The sequence below is a fragment of the Pleuronectes platessa genome, chromosome 12 (assembly GCF_947347685.1).
Source record: "Pleuronectes platessa chromosome 12, fPlePla1.1, whole genome shotgun sequence".
Taxonomy (NCBI): Eukaryota; Metazoa; Chordata; class Actinopteri; order Pleuronectiformes; family Pleuronectidae; genus Pleuronectes; species Pleuronectes platessa.
The window spans coordinates 15,780,699-15,806,732 of NC_070637.1; the positions used below are offsets into that span (position 1 = coordinate 15,780,699).

A 26,034-nucleotide genomic window follows, 5' to 3' on the forward strand; every position below is an offset into this window, starting at 1 on the left:
AGTCCCTACAGGCGGCACCTTTAAGTCTAAACCACACATGGGTTCACTTTTAATTGAAAAACACTGATGAGTGCAGCTTTAATATCACAATCATCTGTCACCATCACAATCATCATCATCCTATTAGCAGAGTGGGCTCCATTTCCCACCATCATCATCATCATCATCATCATCATCATCATCAACAACAACTTCTTCGTCATCCTCGTGCACAGCCCTCTCTGTGGCCGCGTGCGCCGCCTGTCCTTTAAATTGATTTTTTTTTTTTCGCTCTCTCTCCATCACGCGGAAGTCGGTGACGCACCATCGCGCACAGCTGCAGCCGCTCAGCGGAATAAACACGGCGTCGTCACTCGGCGTCAGACAGCGGTGCGAGCCGGTGAGCGCGTCCCAGTCCCAGGTCCCAGTCCCAGGTCCCAGTCATAGGTCCCAGTGTGTCGGTTCTGTCAGCGGGAACATGGAGCAGCCTTCAGTCCTCTGCAGCGGTGCGTCCGTCCACACCGGGGCTCCCGTGTCTCCGCGGCTCCGCTCGCTTCATTGAGTCCAACCGGAGGCGGCTGGTGGTCAGAGGGACTGACGGAGGGACTGACGGAGGGACTGACGGAGGGACTGACGGAGGGACGGACCAACGGACTGCCGGGCGTCTGTACTGAAGCTGTGTGAGAATTTGTTTGTTTCCCCCATCGCGAGAACCGAGGGTGGAGAGACCCAGACCGCAGCCTGTGGTGATTCAAGGTATGAAAATTCATTTTTTTGGTGCGCTCTGCAGCAAAACGCCTGTGTGTGTGTGCGCGCGTGCGTGTGTGATTCAATGATGCCCCCCCCATGTGTTTGTCACTGGTGGCTGTGTGTGCGTGTGGTAGTTTGCTCCTCAGCCAGGTCGCACTGATGGGACACCCTGGGTCATGATGAACATCCAGCCACAGGATGAGATCTTTCCCCCTCTGCTGCTCCAGGAGGTTTTCTCCTGATGTCAGCAGCTGATCCATCACCTCCGATCTTATCACAATGGATCCCTATTGATCGGGATGTTAATGGTCCAGTGTGCTTGAAGCAGACTCCACACGCAGCCCCGCTTTGTGTCCACAGATTCCCAGGTTTGGCTCCAGGTGTGAGGTGCACTGTCCTGCAGATGTTTCCTTATCATGAATCAGAGTAAATCCAGGTGGAGAAGCCTACATGGCCTCACTGGTTCCACTGGCTACAACCAGAGCCCGACTGATATACTGTTTGGCCGATATCAGCCTTTCACGTGACATATCGATTGGCCTAAATGATTTTTGGAACATTGGATAAGATGGCGACTAAGATGATCAGTTGTCAACCACCAGCAGGTATTAGAGACCACCAGCAGACATATCTTCAGTTGCGTACCTTAGCGTCAACGTGTGTTTTAATCACAAGTCACCCTCTGTGAAGACAGGCCCACCACAGAGGGATCAGACCCGTGAGTGTGTTCTCCTAACACGTTTGGGCCCATTCGGTTCTCTCTCTCTCCTCCTGAGCCAGCGGCTGCAGCCTTCTGCCATCTGTCATGTTTCTTTAATTTATAGAGAAAACAATGCAGAATGTTTCTTGGTTAAACTGTAAAATATCAATACTCGCCTACATTTCTTTGTCGTTACGGTTTGTTACAGACCTTGAGAATCATTTCTGCTTTTTTTAAAAATATATATTTGCATCCTGATCATCAGCTGATTAGTCCCACAACACTTGGATGACACAGTAAAGTGCTGCTATGCCCTATATAGTGTTGTTGTTCTCGATGTTATGATGGATCTCACATTACACCGTCTCCTATAGCTGCAGGATCAGCTTTCCTCTCCTAGCTGGAGCCTCCTCTAGGCACCAGTCCTGTTGTGTGTCATCATACCTGCTTCACAACATTGCATGTGCAGCTTTGTCTACGTGTTTTTAAACCGATGCCAACAATGTGTGTGTTTGTGCGGTTGTGTGATAGCTTTCAGTTCTTATTTCCTGCCTGCTGTGGTATTTGGCTTGTCACTGGGAGGGTGAACCGCTCACTCATCTTCATTTTGAGGAAGCGGGTCCTAGTTTCCTGTCAAACACAGGTTCTTATAATACCACATGCATGATGAAGATGATGATGATGATGATGCTGCTGGCTTTGCCGTGGTGCTCAGCTGTTGTTGGGGCGAGATGAAGAAGAAGCAGCTGCGTCTGTCTGTGCCCGTTACATCACTGTAGCCTTTAGTTATGTCTTAGCCAGGGCTGCAGAATAGTGAGGGCTTGTTGCGATGAGGAGCCTCATTGTGTTGCTGCTATCTGTGGAGAGTGCATGCATAAACTTGCAGATAACACAATGCTTATTCTCTCCTGCTGTCCTGCTGTGGAACTAATCCTGCCTCCTCACATGGGATTACTGCGTATGGTTTCCTTCTTCTCCACACGAACACTGAAGGCGTCTGACGCAGCCGAGTGTTTGACTAGTGGCGACGGACGGTGGCCGTTCCGTGGGCCAGCAGCCTGAGCACTAATCATGGTTTCCCACTTGAGCAGAACAAGGGAAAATCTTGGCTTGGGGGGGGACAGCGTTTTCCTGTAGTGAGTGTGCAGATTTGATATGATTAGTTGAATTATAGCAATGATATCAAGTGTTCAGGGCTGAAGTGAAAAAATAACTAGGACACCACATCAAATGTATCTTTCTTCAAATCCATTTGAAAAATGAGGGAACTCACAGAGTTAATGGGAGAACGCACACGCTACACGATCCAGTCGAGATGCAGCACCACAACCTGACGTTTAAAACGTTTTCTCAATGGCGATTCCACACACCCGGGAACTCGTGTGGTCAAATATGATTTCACTTGCCCCATGTTTGTCCCTTTTCTATTGTCAACCTGGCGCGGGAAACAAAAGTCTGGTTGGTGATGCTTCCCACTCAGCTCTCTCATTGGCTGTTGCGGGTTTCCGCTCACCGAATACCAAACATGTTTGATATTGATTATTTGGAACCGGGGGGGCTAGAATTGAGTCAGTGATGTTGAGGGTGCTTTTCAGACTTTTCCTTTTACTCCGAACCAAAATAAAAGGTGTGAAAGGTGACCAATATTGAGCCTGACCAAAAGAGACGGTCTCCGGCCGGATTAAACAAAAATGATCGCTCAATTCATTTGCATCCGTAACAATTCAGAAATTGGACCAATTGCAGAAAGTGGGACAACACAGAAGAAGAAGAAACAGAAGCGGCTCCCCGGATTATTTGAAGTCTTTTTCTTCCTCATTCAAAAAGAAAAGACAACTTTTTTTCTGTGCACGGAATTCAAAAAGGTCGGTGAATACAACATCCGAACTGACGACACACCAACATCAGACACACGGCTCTCCGCCTACCACTCACTTTTAAATACAGGCAGATGCCACCCACGTAGATGACGACTGGACTTATATCACATGAAATTCTTTAGTTCCCACCCTAAATTGCAATTTGAAATGTGCCCTGTTATCGTCCAGTGTGCAGGAGACATTACTAGTATAATGTTCTTTTGGTGGTCGTCTGATCACGTCACTCACTTAAAAAACCGTCTGCTCCTCCCTCTGCTTTCCTCTCCCCTGTCCTGGTCTCCCTTCATGACCGGCTGACTCTGTGCCCGCTGACAATGAGGGATTTTGCCGGTAGCAACAAGCAATCTGCAGTTATGAGAAATTTCATCCCTCCCAGAGTCTGGGCTGTCACCGGACTCTGAAGTCGTCAGTCGTCCTGACAGGAAAGGCTACAGGAAGAAATGAGAAAGTAAAGCTTTAATCATGATTCCAGACGGGAGGGAGAGGGCGACTGAGTCCAGACACTGTTAAGCTGCTGAAGCTGCCAGCGAAGGAGCCTGCGGTCTTAATGAACTGGGCCATTGTGCACTTGCAAATTAACTCATACTTTGTATCTTCAGAGATGAGTTCTGAGGAGACTAAATTCAGGGCGAAGAAAATTTAATCAGAAGTATCTGAAGGCTCTGATAGTAGAGCTGCGCCAATTAACTGCCGTCATTGTTTGACACCATCGGCTGCGATTGTGATATTTGCCTTCAGACGTTTTTTACACAATGGAACAGAGGACGGATTTGACAGCATCTATTGTGCTGATCTTACATTTTCAAAGAAATCCATTTTAACAAACATCTTGACTTGTGAAAGAGTTTTCCGAGAAAGGTTTTTTATGTGTGCGTTATATTGTCCTCATAATTAGTTTGTTCCAAGTGTACAACAGATGTTCTTACGCATCACTCACTGCATGTTTCAAAAGGCGTACAGCTGAAAGAAAAAGGCAAATATGGCTTTTTGTTGCCTTGTACAAATACCATTATTATGCAATAAAACATTTTTGATTTCGGCCCATATCTAACATGAATGCAGTTACTGATACTTCTGTGGAAGGCTCACATCTGCCAATTAAAAAAAAGGAATAAATAATTCAAATTGTTATGGGTCAACCAATTATTCGTTCGACTCTTGTGTTGACAAATTTTGCAAACCTAACAGCGTAAAATTGGTGAATCCCGTCATACAGATTTTTGAACTGTGAACAATGGCCGCCATGTGTCACATCACACCGAAGCACACACAGCTCTTTTTTTATGCTTTACTTCCTGTACAGCAGTGTTGGGGGATGTGATAATGTTCTTGCTAACCACTCCACTTGTGATCGTGTCTAACCAGAACTTATCTTCATCCTAACATGTTTAAGTTTTAGACGTCCACCTGTTTTAAAATGGCAGAATGTTGTTCAGTGACTCGTGCTGCATCTTCGTGTCTGCTGTTTACCCCTGTGTCCTCACTCTGGTGGTTAATCCTTAAAATCCTATTGACTGCGTTCTGCAACAAAACGAGAACTGAATCCCGGAAATCAGTCCAAACATGTATCCTGTCCAGTTTGACAGGAGCACGTACACATGCATTATTCAGGATGTGGATTTCTCTGGACTCCTGTGACGGTGAGGAAGCTGTCAGTCATCACCACTGTTTACCAGACTTCTACTTTTGCGAGTTTCACTTTTGATGGGTCTTCTGCTGAACTAATTAAAAGTATATTAACAACCCTTCCACCATATGGCAGCTGCCAATGCACAACAAGCTTCCCAGTACCCTGTAGACTTAGTGCACCTGGCTCACACTGCCTTTGTTACCTGAACTGATCATATGACCGTGTCCCCTGCTAGTCTTGTTGCATTAGCTTCAGCCGGTCTGTAATGTAATGACTTAATAAAGGTATCACACTGTGTTGTTGCTCTTTGCCTCCCGTGCACTAACTCAGCCCTGGCCTGCGCTGCTCCGGTGTGCCACTGTGGCTCGTCTTCATCCTCGGGGAAAAGAGTATTGATCCAATCTAATGACTTCCTCCTATGGATGATGTCATACTCCCTCGTGAATTCAACCTGACTGGACGGATCGTTATATGACAGTAGTTGAATAATGTAGGTGATGGGACAACAGGATGTTGCCTGCAGATCTTAACCAGCCCTTATCATTCACTCTTATAACCCATCCGCATGTGCAGCGGCATATTGGTATGTTTGTGTGTGTGCAATGAAATTATAATGTATGGGATGTGAGGGGGGGGAGCGCTGGACAGCTGCTATACATCAACCGAGCAGAAGTGCTGGCTCAGCTGAACGGATCGTGGGATGGCACCGCTGCATGTGGCAGGCAGTGGTTGATGATGTCATTAGGGATTTCATGATCTCACAAGGTTTCTGTCGGCTTGTCCAACGAAACGGGGAGAGGGCAGTGCCTCGTGTGACTTTATAAACAACACGAGTCTGCGTCTAATTCAACAGTACTAAAGTAAGTTATAGCTACATGGGTGTTAGTGTTACCGTGAAATTTGTATCGGTTGAAACTGTCGGCCATTTTGGAGGCTGCAATTTGTGGCACCGTTTAACTGTAATGTCTTAACGTTTATTTATGCTCAACGCTAGATATGGTTCCACAATACTTGTTCCATTTGTTTGCTAATTATGAAATGTGTTGGTGATACTAAGCAAATGATCAATGGAGACTGCAAAGGCCATAGAACAAAACACACATCTATTTCATATGAATCCTCTCTAGGACCCTTTGTGTGTTCTTCACTTTAGAAAAAAACTGCATTTATCTGCATTTATTAGTTCATGGATGAAAAGTGTCTCAAGCTGCTCGGTTAAGGACAAAGGCTCAGTGTGTCTCATTCATATGGATGTCTTTCATAAGTGTCTGGCCACTGTCTTGCCAAAGGCAATGTGACAACAGTATATTTAGATGTGCTGTGAGTAACCTTCTTCCTATTATAGGCCATTTCATTTTGCTTAACGTCCATCATAAGTTATACTTAATGACTGAACACACACAGACCTTTATAATGCGATGGTTGGAACTCCTTCTCTTTGGTGAAGTCTGATGTCAGATGGTAGTGATAATAATGCTACCTGCAATACAACGTGCAAAATAGTCTGTCCTTGGTATTGTTATGTCTGATCTGCAAAGACAATTATTCTTTAACGTATATATGCACTTAGTTGGCTGTTAGTTTGTTTATGTTGTTTGATCAAAGGCCAGAGGGAAAAAAACTAAGAATTTCTTGCAGTGTCCTTCACAGTTTTTTTTCAATATCTCGTGCCATATGTTATATGCTTTGTGATGGTTCCTCAAGACCAGCAAGCACTTTATAATAATTCTACTTTGTCCAGTTCCAGGCAACACAACACTTCCCCCTTCAGAATAAGGTTTATATTTTCTTAGCTCACTGATAACAAATCTTGCCTGTGTGATCTTGTAAAAACTCGTTTAGCATGTTTCCAACTGTAATGACTCATGAGAGTTGTCTTAATCCGCAGTACACAGTGTCCTCACAAACTAGACACAACTGCTTGTCTTATATTACAACAGAAATAAATTTCTCCATTTCAACCATTTCTCCTGGAAAGCCCCAAAGTTTTGCATCTACTTTCATTTTCCCTTCTTTTCTTCTCTTGACGGTGATGACATGCAACAGCTCTATGTAAAAGTTGTTCACCCTGACCTTGACCTGACAAGTAAACAGCCAGAAAGTTCAATACAGAGGTTACCCACAGTCTGTCACTTTAATGCAGACTGTTTGCATGACAGTATATCAAATTATACTTGATGTAGTTTATCTTCAAAGTTTTTGCATTGTAATGAATCAAGCATGGCAAAGCAGAAACCATACGTTTTTAAGTGTGTATAGATTCTTTTTTTCAGGATCTGCTAATAAAGTTTTTACAGTAATTTAAAACTTTTTGAACCTGACTTGTTTTCTTTAACTTTAAAATCTAAGATTAAAACCTATAATAGCTCATTTTCTCTTTTAAAGTAAAGCAGTGCATCGCAAAGTGCTTTAAGTCACTATCGGCAGTTTTTTTTTCTGAAGGCCAGTCAGCCGTCCGTTTTCATTACTTTTGCTGGAGAGAAAAAAGTCAAGCCGCAGAAACTGGTTTGGTAGGTAATCCATCACAGCACATGCTTCCAAATTAAGTTCTGTCAAAACCTCAACTTTATTGATCCATGAATTGATTGCAAAAGTCTTTACGCCTACTGGTGCATTCATGTGGTGGTGAGACCCTGACAAGTGGCATGTGCACATGACACATGTTTGTCAGTAAGTCTTTTGAGCGAATTAGAATCAACATAGTAGTGATGGTATATTATCAGAAACTACATCCTGCATCAGATCACATTGATTTTAAAACCTGTCAGAAATGCAAGAGAAGCAGAGACTCCTTTGTTCCCTGTGCAATAAAAATGCCCAATTTTTACATTCTATATTTTATATTAGGCCGGCTCAGTGGTTGGCACTGTCGGAGCTAAAAGGTTCCTGGTTTGAATCCCAACGTGGCAAACGTATCTTTACTTTTGTATTTATGTACACTTATTATATAACTGTTATAACTACTGTCCTGTTTTGTTGTCTTTTATCAGAACCTGACTGCTAGCCAAGTTTCCCACCAGGGATAGTAAAAGACTGAATACTGAATATAGAATCTGAAGCACTATATTTAATATTGTAAGTTTATGATCCGTGCAAGAAGTTGCAGAAACCAATATCTGTCTTTCTAAATCAACAATCTAAACAAGTCTGATACGCTAAATAATTGTCTGTGACCTTTCTGGTTAAATGGATGTTTTTTTTACTATTGTCTCCCTGATATATTTAGCAGCAGTGACTAACTCTGTCGGCATCTCATGACAGATTATTTATTTCCTTTTAAATGTGCAGGACCCCAAGCTGTGTTAAATCTTGAATTACTGGAGTATAAACCAGAGCAAATTGTCATGCACTCTTTGTCAATCCGCCATTTGTGTGTAATGTAAACAGTATGGATGTAATCAACACTGTTTAATGTGGAGACAACCACAAAGAAGGTTCCCATCAGCAGATTTTGTTTCTACTGTCATATTGAAAATGAAATGACTATTGCTATTGACTTTTCCCCTGTTCCCAGTCTTGCTGCTGTTTGCATTATTACTGGAAGAGGTTTGTAGCTTGTAATCTTTACTTAATTGTATTCATGCTTAAATCTCATCCATGTCTGAGTGTCCCCCCCCCCCCCCCCCCCCCTATACAGCAGCAGCAGCTCTGCAGTAAATCCCCTTTCTGCCTAAGAATACCCGGCGACTCTTTGATCATTTCCATTCAGTCCCGACTGTGTTGCTATTAATAATAGTGATTTATTTGAATAATCCATCCCTCCTGCCATCGCCTGTACAGATTGGCCTTGTGGTCACTGAAGTAGGTTTGAATTGGTTTTTGAAGCACTAAATGTGTTTGTTTGACAAATTAATTCAGCTGTTTGGAACTGGTTTGGATGGTGACATGAATTGTTGTGGTCTGGTAGGCTAACTGGATTTACTCCAACATTTTTGCATAATCTGCTGTGCAGGGAGGGATTAAGATACTGTAGCTGTTCTGTCAGGTGTCATAATAGAGTGAACATGACTCTACCTGCTGTTTGTGTCACGGTCAGGACTGTACACAGGCAAATGTGGTAAGAAGGGTTATGGAACTAGTTTTAGTTTGACAGGTTTTGAGCTAGATATTTGGAGTGAGAAGTCTTGTCACTTCATTGCTTGTTTAACCAACACATTTGTGTGTGTCACATGCAACTTGTGCAGATGTTGTCAGTCACACGTGTTTAGTGTTGTCAGAAGGTGAAAAAACTCAAAGGGTTATTTTGGATCCTTGTACTTTAAGTCAGATTACAAAGAGATGAAGAGAGTATGAAGAGCAGGCTGGGTCTCTTTGTCAAAGCAACACAACATCTTTATTTGTTCCATTACCTTGGATGTGAGTGATGTGAGGGACGAGGCTCTAAATCACGACGTCTCTTTGTATTTTATAGATTGTATGATGAATAACCACCTCTCCATATGTGCACCGTGATTCCTCATCCACAGCACCCGTGTCTGATCTCTGGAGAGGTTTTCACTCAATACCCACATACTATGAAAGGAGTGTCAAAACAATCGTGTCTAATTGTGTAACTGTTTGGAGGATGTGGGAGCAACAAGGCTGCATCCATGCTAACCTGTTTTCATCATATATAGACAAAGATGGATGACGTCTTCACTTCATGCCAGTATCCAGTCTAGTCTGCACAGTAGTGGGTGATGGTTCAGCACTAGTGAGATCCCCTTGATAAACAGTCAGTATCAGCTGTCTGTCATGATGTTTCAGACCATTTGTATAATCAAATAACTGATTCAAACCAAACTTGTTGGAAAAATAAGCCATTAAACAAACATCAGTGTGATCACAACAACCTAAACCAACAGAAACTGTTTTTGTAGTTTGCTGCTAAATGTGAATAAAACGTTAATACATGACCTCATGTGTGTGCACAGTGTGCATGGAAGCCTCAGGCGCAGGTGGAGCCACCCCGGGTGCAAAACTTGGTGGAAGCAAATATTCCAACCAGAACGTTTTATTGTTTGTATTGAGAGACCTATAATGGCCAAAGTTACAAATATGGGGGGGTGTTTAAGGGGATGCGAGGATTTGATACTCTGCTTTTGCATTCATGAATGTGAAGTTTATATTTGGTTGTTTGGAGAAAACAAGTTATTTGAAATTGTCGCCCTAGCACATGAGAAATTATTAAATATTTGTTTTATCATTGATATAGAAAATAGCAAAGTTATTCAAGAAAATTATTAGTTTGTTTAATTGTTGATTCAAATAAATGCTATTTTTCAGTGTGGTGTTGTTCTCAAAGCATTGAAAACTTCTCGCAGGCAACTTGAAGCCGCCTGGACATATTTTCCTTTTTATTAGATTGAGGAGAATCGTGAGTTGACAGGAAATGAGGGGGGTGGTATCATGGAACAAAGTTCCCCGGCTGCAAGCTCGAACATTGCTATTACACGATATGCCTTTAAACCCCTGGGCCATGAGGATGCACTGAAATATATCTCTAACACATTATCCCTTTAAAAAAACATCAGTCGTCAATGGGAAAATACATCTCAATTGCTTTGTTTTTAATGTAACACGGGCGAAGAGACCTTTCTAGATTAGGATTGATTTAGATTTAGTGTTGGCAGTTGTTTGTATTTTTGGTCGAGTGTATTAGCTGGTTAACTGCGGTGTGATTGAATGCTTGAGGGCACTTCTCCTACTGTCCGCCGCTCTGTCACACACTCATTTGGCTGCTTTCTGCTGCTGCTGCCGAGCCAACCACCGGCCAGACCAGCAGCTGCTCACGCTGCCTCTCAGTGTGGGGCTCGCTGCAGCGTCCACACACTGAGCATGCACACACAACCACATAACGTCTGCTGCAGCTCACAGACTTGGGTTATTCCCTGAGGTGTTGGGAACATGAACACTTCCCTGAGGGGCGGTGTGGTCATTGTGTTGAGGAAACGCACACTTACCAGTAATAGGAGCGTTAACTGGTACTATGAGAACAGATTTCATGAAAACACTGTCAGTTTCTGTTCTGCTGCTGAGTACAGTTCTCATTTCCTCATTCCTGGAGCAGCGCACAGCACAGTACCTGTTAGCAGCAGCGTGTGCCATTGTCTGCGAGCTGCACGTTTGTCAACCTTGACAACATTAACCAGCTTCAGTGTTTGGAGGGGCGGAGACGCTGCCGCCTGTTTTTGAGCCGTTAGTGCTGCGTAATTTCTAGTGAAACTGAGCGTTTACAGTTTTGATTACAGGAATGAAGTGAGGGAATTCTTTAAGACTTGACCATCTATAACTGTCGGTCGATATTATTGGCCAGACGGTTATTGGCCATATACTAAAATTGAAAATAAATGTGCATCTATACTAATACAGCTACTAAGTTTGTAGCTGTATCTGCATGTATTTGTACCAACTATTTAACAACCTTGATACTGGTGTTTCTCCTTTGGCTGCTACAGCTCACTGTAAAGACTCAGACTGTAAATGTGTTTGCTTTATCTTAAGATATAGTGTATCTAGGATTTGGTTATGTGCATGAGAGAGAGCTCTTTTAAAAACTAGGCTTTCTTCGTCTGCATACATTAAAATCGAAAGGCTTTGAGTTCCTCTATTCTGTGTTTTACTTCCCTCTCACAGTATCCACTGTAGCAGAGAGATTACAAGAAAGCTGCACTGTGTGTGTGTGTGTGTGTGTGTGTGTGTGTGTGTGTGTGTGTGTGTGTGTGTGTGTGTGTGTGTGTGTGTGTGTGTGTGTGTGTGTGTGTGTGTGTGTGTGTGTGTGTGTGTGTGTGTGTGTGTGTGTGTGTGTGTGTGTGTGTGTGTGTGTGTTTCGTGAAGTGTCTCAACATTGTAAATTACTGCCCTGTTTAACAATTTCACTTCCTGTCTCCACATTCCGAAGTTTTGATGTGTTTGCACTTTTCTCCCTGCTCCTGTTCTCCAGATACTGAATATAATTCTGCTCTTCCAGCTAAATTAGCATTTTATCCACCGTCTGTTTACTCCATCTTTCTCTCTTACCTTCCCATCACACATCAAAGAACTCCGCAGCGTCTCGTGCAGCTTTTGAAGTTATCAGACAGAGAAGAGAAGAAGATTCCTCTCTGGACAGAACAGATTGTTATTCTTGGAAAAATAACAAGAGTGCTACTTTTCATCTTGACTTGCAGCCGTACAGTCGTCTGGCAGAAACATTTCTGAAAGCTATATTTACCTGTAATGGGAAGGGATAGCTGCTGAGCCCGAATCCCTGAATCTATTTAGGTTCAACGTTCGCCAATTGTTCTACTTAACAAAATTTCAAACACTCATCTGAGACCTGTGATCACCTTTTGTGGGATGAGGAGGCAAAAACAGCCCAGTGTTGAATTCCTAACAACAGTACCTTTTCAGTTTTGCCTCTGGGTGAGGTACTAAGGGAATTACCATTAATTAACAAAGGCTTCATCTGATATAATCTGCTGATGGCAATATTACTGATTTCCACCACTAAAACTTTAAATAGTGAAAAAATAAATGCAGGGCCTGTTACCTGATTTGATATTAAAAAGAGAGATAAAAGGTAAAAGAGGTTTGTTTGAACTTGATTTAAGTTTGAATTAGAGGTTTTATTTGCATAGTCACATAGTTTTACATCAAAAGCACATGAGTCACAAGTAAAATGTGTTTTCATGTGATCTTTTTGTTATCTCATTGAGAGAGGATGAGAGGATTAAGGTCACACACACACACACACACACACAAATGCAAGCCAATGACGATCTCCTGCCGAGGCGAATTGGGTATCATCGCTTGCTGAATGTGGCCAGTGCAGACTGTGATGCACGCGGAAATCAGATGTGCGATCTGTTGGTGAGGAAGAGGCGATGGGTTGTATCCGACAAGAGGAGGATGTGACGTCAATGACAGCCAAGTGGGGTCAACCACACAAACGTTGTTGCTATTGGCCGAGACTGCAGATTTGCTTCGCCGCACTTAGGGAATGTTTTATTCGCTTGCATAGAATAAAAGCGTTTATCATCGCCACATTCGCTCATGTGTGACTGTGCCCAAATACCACTTTCATATAAATGGAGTTGGTCCAGATGTCTCGACTTCCTCCCATTGTGCAGAAAGGAAGTTAAAATATCCTGGTTACATGTCATTTTCCGTCATTTGGAGCCAGAGTCATTTGGAGCCACAATCATGACATTTCACTCATTTTTTCAAATGACTAATTAAAGCAAATTTACTGGAAAACAAGCACTCGAACAAACATTAGTGTGAAAAGAACTTCCTAGAAATGACAGACACAACCTCTTGTGAAAAATGTACCAACTTGTACTTTAATTAGGAGGCAGGGTTTATGACCTATACTACAGCCAGCCACAAGGGGGCAATCAAGATGATTTTGCTTCACTTCACGCACTACTCGCTGCACTTTTTTTTAATCAAATTGAAGCGTACAAACGACACAGTTGCTTTTACGAGAAGTTAACGGGAAGCAGTGTCTCTGCAGGTTGTCACTGTCAAACTGATCCTCCATGAGAGAAAACGTTTCACACATCACAAGCTGTCACAATGTCATTTCAAACTGACTTCTAACCAACTAGATGAAACCTATTTTTCACTCAGAGGCATAACATCATTTTAGGGCTCAGTCTTTGTTTGCATGATAACCAGAATTTTTATTCTGAAAGTTATTTCTGCAAAAGGTAAAATAAGAGTTTGACATTAAAAGGGTCTAAAAAGACATTTATATTCTAACATGTTGACTTCAGCAACAAGGTGAAAGTCATTTCATGTAATTTCAACTTGAAACAGTATGAATGAACCTGCTCTTCTCGGGGCCTGTTGGGAAATCGATGGCAAGTGGGAAGGTTGAAAGGGAGTTCAATATATATATTTTTTCCATTTAATTTTTTTGTCTTTTTGATGCATCTGACATTTTAGTGATAAGAGTTTCCTCACATCGCTGCTCCTAGCCTAAATTAAGTGTTTGACTGAAGATTAAATGTTTCACTTCTGTGTATCCAGGGAAGACGCTATTCTTCCAGCGCTACAGAAAATGAGACATATACTGTAAACAGATCCTTCTTCATTTGTTTTAATGCGGTGAGATTTGCTGGAGAGGAAGTTTCATATGGTGTTGGTTTGTGTGTTAGCAGCTTTCTATTCTCGCCTCGTTAAAAGTGCAAAAGTTGTTCAAATTTAGGGTAATTTTTGGTAAACGTTGACAAAATCCCAGAGAGTTTTGTTTGTTTATATGAAGCATTAGCTCTTTGCATTTCCCAGACAAACACGTCTGTTTATCCCAGATGTCTGCTCAGAGCTCATTTCACCAACCACCCAATTAATCACATCCAACTGGGACTCATTAGCATATAATCAAAAGGGACAGCTAATGTGACGCTTGAATATCCTGGATGCTTTTGATCAATCTGGCAGGAAGGTTACTCTTGCAATGTACTGCTACTGATAAGTGATGAGGTGACATTTGTTTAAAAAAAAAACATATTTTATTCCCAATATGTTATGACACTCTCGTTTGTGTGTATATTTATCCACTGTCAGTTAAAATTGAGAAGTTTGATATTTTAATTTAATCATTTTCAGATAGTCAATTGGTTCTTGACATTTTACGGACTTTGCCTTTCACATATCAAAAATGCAATGGGAGATTATCTGGGTCAGATGTGTTCACAACAACAGGATAATGTCAGGAACATCTAGTGGAGGATGCACTTGTTTTGACACAGGCGTCGGCCCTTATTTCGCCCTTATTGCCAAAAGCTCTCAAAACTATTTGTTTTTCCAAGTTAACATCTCTGTCTGTGTCTTCTACATGTATGGCTCCTCTTCAATCAGGAGAAACTCCGGAGCAACTGACTAGGACATTTGCTTTCTCAAGGATAATCACGGTCAATTTCAGGAGAATATTCAGATTTCATTGCATGTCTCAAGGAAGCATTAGTTTAAACCTTTATTCAATTTTACAAACAGTACAGTGCAAGGTCTTTCTCATTTGCCGTGGGTGTGGGTGTGAGAGGAAATACGCTGGAGCAGGTTTTATCAGAGGAGTCCATCAGGTTTTACTGACGCTCTGTTAATCTGTGTGTCTGGGAGTTCTGGCAGGGTTTAAAGTCCAATCCTCGCTGCCAACACGGCTATGGCATCTGTGCCTTCGCTGCTGTGACTCGTACTTTTCAGCAGTGGCACCAGTCGAGTACACAGACGTACTGTTTGTGTCACTTTGTCATAAAAATGATTTAGTGACTGTGATTGCAGGTAGGAACTAGTAGGGCAGTAGCAGAGGGCATACCTCCATTGAGGCTAATGCCCTTCCCCACCATGATAAAGAAAAGAACCTGATAATCTTGATTTGCACGATATTTTAACGGCTTCATCCTAGGATCATTCTCCACCCCACTGCAAAATTTCATGAAAATCAGGTCGGTAGTTTCTGAGCGATATTACTGATAGATCTTCAAATTTTTTTAACCAAATTATACACACTCATATGTATCAGTTTGCTAAACATGTTAGTTTTTAGATATGAAGGTCCTTGAATTATTCCTTGTTAAATTGGTAAAAATGCCAAACGGCCTATTTTGCAATATTAAAGAAAGAGGCGGAAAAAAATTGTGTGCAGCAATCCTCTCAAAAGGATTTCTTCACTCCATGGAGTATACAATGTGCAGGTCAAAAGTATAAAGCTACAACGTCTTTAAGATCTGATATGTGTTGTAGGTCTCTTTCATAACCCACCAGTCCTCGGGGAAGACGCCTCTTCAAATATAGACTGTAGCTGTAGTACAGTAATGTTAGGACTGATTGATACAGCACCTAGTTTTTCTGCCTGGTTGAACATCAGAAGTGAAGAACGGGCTCTCAGCCACGTCTCAGGTCTGATTTGACAGCAGGGACACCGAGGGGCTTCTTGGCAAACTGAGTAAGAGCAGAGCTCAGCTGAGCAGAACGGGGAGGAGACGGGCCTGTGATTTACCAGGAGCACGGGCAGAGAGATGGACTGTGTTTGATTTTTCTTTGACATAAATGGACTTCATTGGGATAATGGAGCTGGATTAATGACACAATTGTCTTGTCTCTACACAGAGCCTCTACTGGCGTTATATTAAAAAAAACAACTTCAAAGCAAACCGTCAAAAACTCGTCTTTAGTTTTTAAATACTAAGACTATTAATTTATGTCACAGGATTTTTGTTAAACATTTAATCTGTTCTGGGCGGCATTGTGGAGCAGTGGTTAGCACTGTCGTCAGGAGACAAGGGTCTGAATCCTGGGTTTCAGCCGGTGTCTTTCCTTGTGGAATTTGCATGTTCTCTCCATACCTGCGTGGGTTTTCATCAGGTGCTCCATCCTCCTCTCACAGTCCAGAGACATGCAGATTTGGATGAGGTTAATTGTCTGTTTATGTTTGCCCTGTGATGGGCTGCTGACCTGTCCCGGGTGTACCCCACCTCTCGAGCCCTTGTTAGCATCCGAGGTGTAGATGTATGGATGGATAACCATTTCTCCTCTAAAAAAATGTATTAATAAACTCATAGCAATGCATACATATTATTAAATAAAGCATAATAATAGTGATGACTTCAGCACCGGAGCCGGTTGCATCAAGAAAGTTCAAACTCAGCCTTGTACTAAAGTGAGTCTTTACTAAGTGGAGTTTTACAATTTAAAAAAGACCTGCAACACAAACCAGTTTTCATGTAGCGGTTAGTTATGTTTACACAGTCCGATGTAACTGTGTAACGAACGGGAACACCTGACAAGAAGCAATTGTTAGCTCTTGGAGGGACAGTAGACATATACAACGACTGCTTGATAATTTTTTTCCTCTTTATTCACAGTTTTTACTCCGTTCTGCTTTTCCAGCAGAATCTCTGGTCATCCAGCTTGAACCGTATCCTGTTTACCCGGTCTGGTATCTTCCCATTACACACCCTTACTAAGAATTCAACCGGCATTGCCCAATGCCGTTTTTTTCTTTTACACAGATGTCAGTCCAGCTTAGTAACTGCCTTGCCTTCTGGCTTAAAGGCGGATCAACAATGCCATTTCCCCCTCTTCTGTGTTAGTTCCTTCACAAAGAATGGCGAGGCAATTAGAAGGCGCAAAATTCTAGCCCTGAACAGCGTCGCTGTCTCTAAACTATCCTAGTACCTCACTGAAGATTATAATCTTTCGGCCACTTCCTGATTTGTATGCGGTAAACATAAACAAAGATGGCAACTTTCGAGAAAATCGACAGTTGTCTATGATTAAGACAGAAAAAGCCACGATCGCATTCGCAGGTGGTATATCAGACACGCTGTGAAAACGGCGAGCTTACTTCTGTTATTCTGCCCACTTGCCCTGTCAAAGACTGCTGCCTGACCTTTATGTGGGTATCGAAGACGACAAAGAAGATGTCCACTTGAGATTTCAAGGATGTTGGTGATACGGGTCGACACCGGTGTTGATGTGCTGTAAAAAAAAAAAGGGAATGTATACCTAGACATATCCTGCCTCCTGCATGCTCTACCCAGATTCATCCCCACGCCTGAAAGCTCCCAAGATTTCCCTTTGAGCATTCGTCTGATCCGAAGGGAGTTAATGTCGGACAACAGTCATAGCGTTTGCTGTAATTGCTTATTTTATAAATGAGGTCTAAAGTGCAGTACAATGAAGGACAACCACTTTTAGGGATTCTGTAGACGTTTGGGTGGGTGGGTGTAGGTGATGGTATAACCCCGGCTGTCAATCCAGCAGATCTCTTGACCCATTACTGCGGCCTCTCAGTCCAACAAAGACCGTGGGCTTGAAACACACAACCAATTAAGAGAGGAGAGGAGAATCTTACTGCAGTTGTTATTCTTTGGTTGTCCACTAATGAGCCGGCTGCTTCAGCTGCCCTCTCTGTTGTGGCCACAGTGATGGATGATGCTTGTTGTTTCATCTGACTACCGCAAAAAAAAAAAAAAACTCTTGAGCGAACAGACGCCCTTGAAAAGTAGCACACAAACCAAACACACGACACAGGCCATCTCTTATTTACTTCCTATCATAGCTCGGGGAGAACGCCTGCTGTGTTATTTATACAAACATTTGTGACTGAAATGAAACGAGGCTTTAATGATACCATGTGATGATGCCCTCCAGCGGGTAACGTTGCCTCCTGACTCGCGCTCATTAGCTGGAGCTCAGTAGCCTCACATGCTCACAGTGACCTGCGTTCTGCAGCCGCAGCTCAGCGACACAGTGACGTCACATAGCAGAGGATGATACAGACGCATCGACTGAAAGGGTTTTAATGACTTAACTGCTGCATTCAAGTCACAAAATCCTCTTGACTTGGCTTCAGAATGAAGACGTGCACACGGGCGACAGGTAGCGGCTGCATGTAAACACACAATCCTGTTTTTTTTAATAATGTCATCCACAGCCATAACAGGCTTTTTAAAATGCAAAATGGAGGTCCACGTTTGGGTTGAACGCTCATTGAAAAAGATGAATCATCTTTGAGCAGACAGCCGAGGAACTCGCCATCTCCTTGACCGACTTGACCTCGTCTCGTAGCTCGGTAAATTCTGCAGTGAAATATAAATTGTTTTTTTCCGTCTCTGAAGCCGGTGATGTGCAACTCTTTTTATGATTTCACAACACACACAAGCACACACACTCTCCCTCTGGCTCTTTGGGAGTGAATCGGCAGTTAAAGACAGAAATATCACTCCTGAGTGAACTCTGCTTCTGTGAGTATTTTTTTTCCACACTCTGGTGTTGAGTCAATCTTACTACTGTAAAAACTCATATAACAGGCTCATCAAGTAGGAGCGGTTAAATCTCACTGTGTGAGATCAACTAAGGATGTCTCATCGTCTGCGTGGATAAACAGCGGGAGTGCAAACCTGGTGACATACAATATTTATCATATGACCAGAAGGCACTGCCTCCTATAGTAAATCAGATTTTCAAAGGGAGATTTTTGACAGTTGTTGTGGAGCTATGATATGACTCAAAGTTCCTGCCTGAGGTCAAAGAGCCAGGTGCATGCTGGGGAATATAAAATGAGGGGAAGTAAAATATTGAATTTTGGCAGCTTTTCAACACGGTCGGTGTTTGGAGCAGCAGCAGCGACTGTGACACAGCTCATAGAGAAGGGCTTAACAGAAAATACAAAATATTAGAAGTAATCAAGGTTTTTTCTAATAAAGCAACACAGGGCCCAGATAAAATCAAATAATCATTTAAATATTTATTCAGCAACAATAAAATGTAAAAGTTATCACGTCTCAATAGCAGTTGCAATCATTGCCTATCCGCCCCTTTAATCAATTTGTTTTCACATCTGAAATTTGTTTAACATTTTACTTCCTTTTGTTGTCATAACACAGTCGAATCTGAACAGACAGATTTTTTTGTAACCTTCACTGCCTGTTATCAATATTTCAAAGTCAATCTTGAGTTAATGAAAGTAAATACGTTTGAAGAAAATGCTCTTTATTCTTTTAGATTTTTCCCGACTATCATTGTTTTGTTTTTTTCTTCAGTTTCAAAGTTGTGAAGTGATATTTGTTTGTAAATCTGGATGAACATTGCAATCATGGGCTGTTAATGGCTGATTTGTTTCCTCTCTATGGTGCCACAAAATTAAAGCAAATAAAAACGGGGCCCAAGTTGTCGCCCGCAGCAACCATTGACTAAGTGACTCCATGTGGTTCTTCCTGTTGACTGCCCCCGAATTCATGAAGCTGCTGATCCAAAAAACACACCATGATTATCCCCATACTAAAGATGGAGACAGAATACTAATGACAATGAGCGACGAAGGAAACAATTCTAATAATAAGTTGAAACAATTAACGTGGACGAAGTTGTGCCTCGTGTTTGTGAGTTCATACTAGTTTAATCACCACTGACAAGTCAACGTGATAACAGACACAGTGCAGTGATGAGCTGAGGGAGCGGCTCTGGCTATGTGCTGGTGTGTGTCTAAATCTTCTCTCCTCTGCTCCCTGAACCTGTGTGGCATTCTCAGTCAACACCCCCAACCCCCCTGTTTCAACACTGGTTTTTCATTACTGTCATTTAACTGACCTTCCATCTGTCTCCTTGCCTTTTGGTTCCTTAATCCTGTCATTTTCTTACTGCGGACCGTGAGGGATTGCTTGGCAGACCGACAGGCGGTGCAAAAAACTACATGCGGCCCAGGGATGAGAAGGAGTTGATGCTTAAAGGCTGTCGGCGGCTGTGCAGATGGCTGCATTAACCAAAGTTAAAATGACCCATTTGTTAAAACCTCTTGTGTAACTTGTGAAGGAACTCTGGAAATAAAGAGCAAACTAAGAATTTGTATATTTATTGAGAAGAAGCTTTTTGCAAAAGGATCCACCCAGGTCTCTGCACAGCTCACTGTCAGAGTCGATAAGAAACAGTTCCTATTACGACTTACAATGAGAGAAATGACCTTGGATAAAGCAGGTGGTTTCACTACATGTCATAACGATGGGAGACCAGATAAGAGCTTACTGGAGTAAACAAGTTGTACCAGAAATGTTTTTGAGAGTAGCTGAAAGAGAGAGGTGATGTCAGGGGGAAATTTCCATGACCAGCCACCACAGGATGCAGTTTCATGCTGCTGCTGCTTTCACGGTCCTGTCCATCATGATCTGTCAGAGAAACACACGCCCAACCATTCGGTCTTAAGTGGAAATCATTGTCCAGGTCTTTTGTGGGGTGGGGAAATAAGGAAAATCTCAGACACAATGGATCATCTGTAGTGATTTATAGCACTGTGTGCTGGTGCTATTCCGAGACAACCTCCTGCTCCTGTGAAGAAGCATCACCTGTGCTTTGAGAATAGACCAAAGTTTTTTTAGAGTGCAGTGTAGGTCAGCGCAGAGACAAAGTCAGGAGACTGCAGTTTAAATCCATTTTAAAGACTCAACTTGACTAATTTAAGCACAAAGTCTGCTTCAGTATAACTCTTTTAGTTTGACAGCATGATGAGTGAAAATACAAAGCTGTCAAGCCACAAGAAAAATTATATTATAGTTAATCTTATAGCAGTTTAGGGTTGTGAAAATGTTTATTGCAGACGTCCTTATTAGAAACTGATTTCAAGTCAACCCGGGCTCTGAAAAGGCTTGAAGTGGCTGAAGAGGTCAGTCAAGTGGAAACACACTTCAAAATGCAGCTGTAATGCTTCAGCACTTCCATTTCTTTTTTTTATCGTGGCCTCCGTGCTCCAGTGGTTTCAATGATTTATAACTGTCTGTCTTTCCCATTCTTGTAATAATAATAATAACAATAAAGAACTTATGTTCACATAGCACATTGCTAATATAATGCCATTGAAAATCAAAGATGGCAAATTATATGGGAACTCGACAATTTAAGAACGCCTTAATGGAATTTCTTTAAATTTGGTATAAATATTCAGTGAGACTAGGAATTCTAATTGGGTGGTTGAAGGTCAAAGGTCAAGGTCACAGTGACAAAGCAGATTTTTCTGTGTTATGAATGCAACATCTCAGGAACACCTTGATGAAATTGCTTCAAATGGGGTTAAAAAATTTGCTTGGACTTAAAGATGAATTGATTCGATTTTGGTGGTTGAGGGTCAAAGGTCAATGTTACCTCACTAATCCTTTTGTTGCCTTGTGAATGTGTTCCCTAAAGAACGGCTCAAGAGAATCCTTTCAAATGTTAACTTAGACTCACTGTTCAACTTGTTGACCTGAACTGCACTGGTTGTCGGAGGCATACAACCAGAGGGCAGTAACTCTAGCTAATAATGTTGTATTCCCTTGTAGCTAATCTCCATATGTCCTCTGTGTGTCCTCTGCAGGGCGCTGTGGGCCAGGTGTCGCAATTCAGACCATCATGCCCCTTGCTCTGGCAGCGGGACAGGACGTGTGTGTGTGAGCTTCCCTGGTCGGCTCTGCTGGGATGAACATGCCACTGCACCAAATCTCTGTCATCCCCCGTGATGTCACCTCATCACGGGTGTCGGGCAGCGGTAAAGCGAAGGACAAGGACAAGCAGGTATGTGATGAGTTAAATGGCCATTTCAGGTCACGCTGCTTCAGGTTTAGGACACAGCTGAGGATTATGGGGCAGTTTTTATCCTACAAAGTGTAATTTTGAATCCTACATTAGCAGGGCTGAATTCTCATCTCAGCACCATAAACAGATTTTCAGACTAATGTCCCACATACAGGATATTTAAGGCCGTGCATTTAAGCCAATTAAGAGGAGAATCGGAAAGTGAGAATATGGAGTATAAGGTTGAACATCAAGTTTATGGTTATTGATAAAACCTTCTCCAGTGTCTAGGATTTATGAAACTTGTCCAGATAAGGAAATGGTGAGACAGTGTTTTACAACTGTCTGACTTGCATCCGTGAGACTTGTTTGTTTCTGTTCCTTATGACAGGCAGTGTTCTGTCCGTTTCTTTTAAGCACGACCACTGTCGTCCTCACACCAAAGCAACAAAGCTAATCTCACTCGAGTCAAGTGTTCCAGGCTAAAGCTAACCAAGCTGTAACCAAAGTGTAACAGATTTATTCACAAACAGTTATTTGTCATGGATTTCAAGTAGAATCTTTGTCTTATCCTGTCAATAATTGTATCATAACCTTCCAGTATCAGGTAATTGGTTGCATTTGAAAAAATTATATTTAAATATTTAAATTTTTTTAAAAGCTCAGTTTGGTTTTATTACAGCGTGTTTTATCATTGATCTGGATTGATGTTTATTTATTTTATATGGGAACTGTATTAGGTTGTTTTCCATCACAGACACCCACAGGAAGTAATGTTTGCTGGAAGCGTTAAAACATTTAATATATATATATTTAGAGGCGGTGGACTAGTGGCAGAAACTTGGACTATGGGCAGAAAAGGTCTCTGGTTCGACTCTAGAGTCTAGAGATCTGGTTCAACTCCGTGGAGTAGAACCAGATCTAGTTCAACTCCACGGAGTGAAACCAAATACGAACCTGGATTTATCTGTCCAAAAATCCAAGAGGATTCTCCCTACCCTGTCTAGGGCCCCTGAGCAAGGCACCTTACTCCCTCAACATCTGCTCCCCGGGCGCTGTACATGGCTGCTCACGACTCTGTGTGTCCTGCACCAGATGGTTTAAAAGCAGAGGCTAAATTTCCTAAAACTGCATGAGTGTGTCTGTGCATGTCTGTGCATGTGTTTGGGATAAATAAATGGATCTTAATCTTAATCTTAATTTAAATCTGTTCCGATATATTTATTAATTGAATTATTGTTTTTGTGTTAACAAATCAAACTAGAAGAAAATACAAGAACATGCTGAATGCATTGCAAAGTCGTCTGGATGCAGAAAAGAAGCTCAGTGGCTTTTATGTCTAAATGAGAGTGAAAGTGTGTCGAGGTGGCCGGTAGAGAAAAGGATCCTGCAGATTTCCCATAGTTATTCATCAAGAACTCTGTAACTCTGTATAGCTGCATTCAGACATGCACTGAACTCTGGAAAATCTCCTGACATTCTCCATAGGGACATTATATAACTGAGTCAGAGGCTCCAGATATTTTCTGGAGTTTCTCCTGCAAGCGCCTGAGTAAAGACTCTAGACGATGACAGAGTGTGATAAAACAGGATTCTTCTTATGTCTGAGTTTATTTTTTAAATTAAATTTGTTAGTAATAAAGCAGAATCCTCTTCTCAGTTCCACATGTTGCTTTATCTTCCCTCCTCTCTGTGTCTGTACCGCACAGCAACAGACACGTCAACAGTGAAGTGCTCTTAGAGTGCAGTTCCTTTATTTGTTGTTGTTGTTGAGCTATCAAACCAAGTGAGGTGCTAAGACAATATGTCCGTGGCGTGTCTTTCTCCTCTGCCTCGTCTTATCACAATAGTAAGTGCAGCAGCCCAGGTGTTCTTGAGAGGCTTCTTCACGCTGCATATGACGCTGTGTTTCTATGGAGTTTCTTTTCTGTCTGTGTTCAAGAACATGCACTCGTTCACTTTGAATTATTTATTTATTCATGTTCAGATTTTGAAAAGCCTCAACTCAAAATCCGGAACTCTTTCAATCAAGTTGAAGTACACAGAAGCTGTAAATCGACAGTGGTATATGTATTATTATTTGCACACCCACACACAAACACACATTCACACCTGATGATCTTTTTTAAGCTTCACCATAAAGCTCAAAATCCGGCCTTGTCATTGCAGAAGTGAAAGAAAAAGCTGTTTTCATGTTGTGCTGTTAAATAAAGGTGTGTGTTTATTCTAGATACATACAGCTTTTCAAACTATGCATGCTTAACAGGATAAAGGGGTTTAAACTCTGAGGGCAGTCATAGCAAGGTTACATTAGTCTGCTGGGGAATACAAAATGTAAACTTTAGCATGTCCGTGGGGGAATCTGGTCTCCTTTGCTACCAAGAGTGCAGAGATCGCGCCCTGCACCTCTGCGGTCAACACTACTCTGTCCCTCTGTCCGTCTCCTGCTGGCTAAGCCTACTTTCCCCCCCCTGGGGAATAAGAGGATAACAGCAGCGAGTCCCATCCTCCCTGTGGGACCATCAGCACATAACCGAGTGGAGGAACAGGGAGAGGAGCATTTACTGTGAATGCTGATCAGCTGGAGGGTCGTGTGTGTGTGTGTGTGTGTGTGTGTGTGTGTGTGTGTGTGTGTGTGTGTGTGTGTGTGTGTGTGTGTGTGTGTGTGTGTGTGTGTGTGTGTGTGTGTGTGTGTGTGTGTGTGTGTGTGTGTGTGTGTGTGTGTGTGTGTGTGTGTGTGTGTGTGTGTGTCCAAAGCTTAGTCACAGAGCCCAGGCCCATCTGGCCCTCTCGACAACACCACTGGTCTTTTTGCACCTCGAGAAAAAAATAAAAATCAGAACTTTCCTTCTACTTAGAATTCCGAGTTAGTCAGCTGCTCCTTTAGAGAGCAACAAATCTTTAACTGTTGCCGGCCCCTCTATGGACGCTCTCCTCTGAGCTCCACTCAAGTTTATTTGTCTTCCTCGAAATCCTCTTTGGACATGTGCTTGTGGGCATTTTTTCCACGCGCGGCCCTCTCCCACCTGAGGACTCATATATTGGTGGATATATTGAGGGTTAGGAAATATTTTTGGAGAGGAAGACTTTGATTTCTTGCAAAAAAAAAAAGGAGAGACAATTTAAATTCCCATACAGTTCTCAGCTGTGGAACATAATACGGTTAGATTTGCTTGAGTCTGGGCTTTTTGATAAGGCGTGCAGCGAATGGATTATGCATGAGTTTACAATAAAATAAGCCGTGGCATAGGTAGCGAAAGAGAAAAGGGCTAACTTATTTAGCTGTTTGAGGTTTATTGGTCTTGTGTAGTTTCTGAAATGAGCCGTCTGTGTTTGTTTGCTGATTATTGTGTTTCTTTAACCCCATTTGCATTGTCACTCGCTACTGTTATTTACATGAGCAGCTTGTTATAACACCCAGCTTTTCACAGTAAAGCTTTGGCGGACGCAGCTGCAGCAGCTTCCCTTTTCACAGGCGCACACACCAACGACCAGGGCCTTGCTCACGCTAGTATTCTATTTAGCAGTGTACATGTGTGACCGTGTGCACACTGAACACTGTGATACTTGATATCCACCGCTTTTGATGCTGCATGTATTTTTTATGATAGCACAGAGCCCTGGGAGCTTTGTCCTTCAGTAAGTGTGTGTGTGTGGGAGTACAGGAGGACAGTAGACTACCTGTCTCCACTCTGATGTTTGGCGGTTTGAGCTCCTGGACTCTGATAGAGCATCTCTGGGCTTTGTAGAGGCCGAGATCAATCACTGACCGCCACAGTGAAAAGTCCCAGTCGAGCCTCCGGGCGAAAATGGGGCTGTTTTGTGTGTCTGTCTTTACTGATTTAACAAAGCAGTTCTAATACAGTGACACAACCTTATTTTGTTAGTGCTTCTCCACCACTGAATCTGCATTCTTGCAGGTTTGCTGTTATTTGAAGTATTTTGGCTGAAATAACAGCGTCCTGTTTAGCACTCAACTTAAAAATGTTGGTTTGATTAAATTCTACAAATGTGTTTAAAAAATGCTAGAAAATATGTTCCTCAGCCTTGAGGCAGGGACACATTTTCCAGACATTTGGTGGATCTAA

General features: G+C 42.3%; 1 protein-coding gene across 1 annotated transcript in view; it reads left to right on the forward strand.

Annotated features, from left to right (window-relative positions):
- Window positions 1–343: 343 nt before the first annotated feature.
- Window positions 344–26,034, forward strand: part of marchf8 (membrane-associated ring finger (C3HC4) 8) — a 102,003-nt gene continuing 76,312 nt past the window's right edge. Inside the window, exons 1-2 of the mRNA XM_053436758.1 lie at window positions 344–735; window positions 21,750–21,946. Coding sequence (XP_053292733.1) covers window positions 21,851–21,946 — 96 coding nt within the window. The 5' untranslated portion in view covers window positions 344–735; window positions 21,750–21,850. The remainder of the gene's footprint in view (window positions 736–21,749; window positions 21,947–26,034) is intronic.